At 41.0% G+C, this 3,367-nt stretch overlaps 1 protein-coding gene across 1 annotated transcript; it reads right to left on the reverse strand.

Moving 5' to 3' along the window:
* Positions 1-628: 628 nt before the first annotated feature.
* Positions 629-2,203, reverse strand: LOC149261399 (uncharacterized). Its single transcript, XM_089368989.1, has 2 exons — positions 1,948-2,203; positions 629-1,377 (listed from the first exon to the last, which is right to left on the reverse strand). The coding sequence occupies exons 1-2, from the start codon at positions 2,201-2,203 to the stop codon at positions 629-631; spliced, it is 1,005 nt and encodes a 334-aa protein (XP_089225115.1).
* Between the last annotated feature and the right edge of the window lie 1,164 nt (positions 2,204-3,367).

The following is a 3,367-nucleotide window of genomic DNA, read 5'->3' on the forward strand; positions in this document are numbered from 1 at the left end:
TAACCAGAATAGAAAATTTGGTAGATTTAATCAGAGCTAAAATCCATTTAACCCATTGATTGGCAAACCCGAAATATTTTAAGATTGCTTCAAGGTAGTTCCAGTTTACCTTATCTAAGTCCAGTTGCATCATCATGCCTGCGATTTTCCTGGATTGAAGAGTATGAATCATTTCCTGAGCCAGTAAAATATTGTCCAGAATTTGCCTTCCTTCAACATACCCTGATTTTTCTTATGAGATGAGGCTCGGAAGAATGGGTTTCAATTTATTGGCAATAACTTTAGAGATAATCTTATAAATGACATTGCATAAAGCAATGGGCCTAAACTTTGCTGGGGTGTTGGCTTCTTCTTCTTTGGGAATCAGGGCTAGGAAAGTAGAATTTAGGGATTTGAGAATTGAGGCTGAGCGCCGAGAGTCCTCCACCACTTCCCAGACCTCAGATTTGACAATTTCCCAGCAGGCTTTATAAAAGTTGATGGTAAAGCCATCAGGCCCAGGCGTTTTGTCATTCGGCATACTCTTCACAGCTTCTTCCACCTCTTCCAGAGAGATTTCCCTAGTTAATGCAAGATTTTGCTCATTGGTGATTGTTTTGGGAATGGATTTAATGAGTTTAGCGATTGCTTATGTTCTGTCCACCTCAGGCTCCTGAGCTATGCTGTTAAAATGCGTAGTGAGCAGGGTTGAGATTCCTTGATGATTCTGAAGAATGTCTCCCTGATCGTTTCTGAGACCGAGGATTTTATTGGCGCCTCTGTAGTCTAGTGCTGATCTGTGAAAGAATTTGGTGTTCTGTTCCCCTTCCTTTAGCCACTGAATACGGGACTTTTGCTTCCATAGGGTTTCTTCTTGTTGGCAGCGAAGCTGCCATTGTTGCATCAAAATTTTTTCTTGGTCTGCAGAGTCTGAGTTGCTATCTCCAGTTATCCATCCATTATGAATCTGCTCTAGCTGCTCCTCTATTTTGGCTTTCTCTTTAAATATATTCCCAAAAATTGTTACATTCCATGCTTTGATTTTATTTCTGATGTATCTCAATTTACCTTGTAATTTGTACATTTTGGTGCCTCTTATGTCCATCGGTTCATGCCACCACTTCTCAACAAGTTGAATAAAGTCCGGGTGATTAAGCCAAAACTTCTCAAATCGAAATGGCTTGTTTCTAGGAGTGCCCTGGATCGCAGCAATTAGAGAAATGGGCCAATGGTCTGACCCTCCACTAGGTAGAATGTCTGATTCTACTACCACTCCCTCCAACAGAATGCTTTCAGATATAAGAGATATGTCAAGATGAGAGGCGATTTGTCTTTCACCTCCCCTTCTATTATTCCAAGTGAAGGCCCCACTCTTGGGTTGAATATCCACTAATTTAGCTGAAACGATGAAATCTAGAAAGCTTCAGAATATTTGTTGAGTCTCCTGATCCCTCCTTTCTTCTGTAAAAGTGAAGTGATCATATTGAAATCTCCTCCTATGATTTCCTTCGCGCTGGGATATCTAAGCTTCAGATTCAAAAGAGTTCTAAGAAAAATGTATTTATCTTCTAATTTCTGAGGTATAAACGTTGGTGCATAGATAAGTCTCTGAGTTGCCTATCATTTGAACTTCTGGAGCTATAAAGGATCTATTAGCTTCAGCTGAGAGGATATTGATTACATGCGGATCCCACAGGGTGACTAAACCTCCTTCCCATCCATGACTAGTAGTCTCCATGTATTTCATTTGTCTACCTAGCTTTTTGCTTACATTATCAATAATGTTACTTGCGCATTTGGTTTCTTGCACAAATACAATATCAGGTTTTTCCTTTTGGACCTTCCTCTTTAAGAGCCTTTGTTTAGTTTGGCTATTGAGCCCTCTGGCATTCCAAGAGATGAATTTCATTTAAAACTAAAGGGAAAATTAGTGATTAAGAGAAAAAGCTTCTAGAGCTTTCATCTTACCAGAGTTTAAAAGCAGTATTCCCAGTTCCTGCAGAGCCTCATTGTTGGATTTGCGCCCTCTCTTCTTCCTTTGTTTAAAGCTGTTTGAAGTGTGAAGTGGGCTTTTTGTATGGAGTCCCATTCCTTTTGCTATGCCCAGATTCTTGTTTTGCCTATCCAACTCTGCTTTCTGTCTTGCAACAAATAGCTCATTAATTCTTCTCACCTCCTCTTCCAGAATGTTTTCCATCCCTTGCTTCTTCCAGTTTTCCACCATGTTTGGTAGGTTAACTCATTCCTGCTCTAGCACCTCATTGAGCTCCATATCCTCACTTCCGATGTCATTCATCAACATTTCTGCATCTTCATCTGTCCCTTCTGTTACTTCCTGAGTCTGTTCTGTGATGTTTTGAATGTTTTCATCCACTGCTTTGGTTGCATACTCTGTTTTATTTTTGTTTGCTTCAGAGGTATTTTGTTCCTTATTATGGTCCTCTAATTCAGTTTCAGTCTCCAAAACCTCAAAAGCATTACTGGTATTACCTTGTGTTGCGCCTGTTCTGATCGGTCGTTTCCTGTTTGCTCTCTGTCTTGCTCTTGGTCTTATGAAGGTATCCCTGTTCTTTTCCACCTGCTCTCCCTTAAGTTCTTCCACTGATCTGTTTAATGGACATTCTCTTATTAAATGTCCATGCTCATGACACTTCCTGCAGCGAAATGGAATTTTCTCATAGTCAATAGCTTGGAAATAGTCCTCATCCCTGTATTCCAACCACAGTCCTTCATGCAAAGCCCCCGACACATCCAATTCCACACAGATTCGTGCACAGGACATATATCTTCTTTGCAGAGTGGCTTCTGAGGCTTTGATAAAAGTTCCTAGTTTGTCACCTATCTGTTTTAGAGTTGAGTAGCCCCAATAGTCTATTGGAAGGGAGAATAGGCGAATCTAGACTAGCACCTGCTTAAAGGTTTCTTTCTTTGGCACGAAGTTAGGCTTCCAAGGTCTCATATAGAGACCTGCTGAAGCAAAGAAGTAAGGTCCCCCATCAAATATTCTATCCTTATCCTCTAGATTCGAAAAAAAAACAGTGAAAAATCCTTTGGCCCCTAAGTGCAGTCTAACATCACCTTTGGGTTTCCATTGTTGCTTGATCCATTGACACAGTGCTCTCTCCATTGGCCAGAGTCCCACGAACTTGCAGATCATTGCGTGTTCAGTCATGTGTTCTCTGTAGGCTTGAATTTTCGAGTCTGTGATCACCACCCTTAGGGCTTCTGTTGTTTTAGGCTTGCATGGTCCCCGACTTTTTTTGTCATTGAGATTGTTTGGTTTGTCCCCTTTGTCCTCTCTCTCTCTTTCCAGGGCTTCTTCTTCTCCATATTTTTGCTCCTCTGCTTGTTTGTTCTCCTGAGTAATATGTGCTTGCGCTGTCTTCTC

This window comes from Pinus tabuliformis, chromosome 6 (genome assembly GCF_031772625.1).
Source record: "Pinus tabuliformis cultivar Carrire ecotype Pingquan chromosome 6, CPIR1, whole genome shotgun sequence".
Lineage (NCBI taxonomy): Eukaryota > Viridiplantae > Streptophyta > Pinopsida > Pinales > Pinaceae > Pinus > Pinus tabuliformis.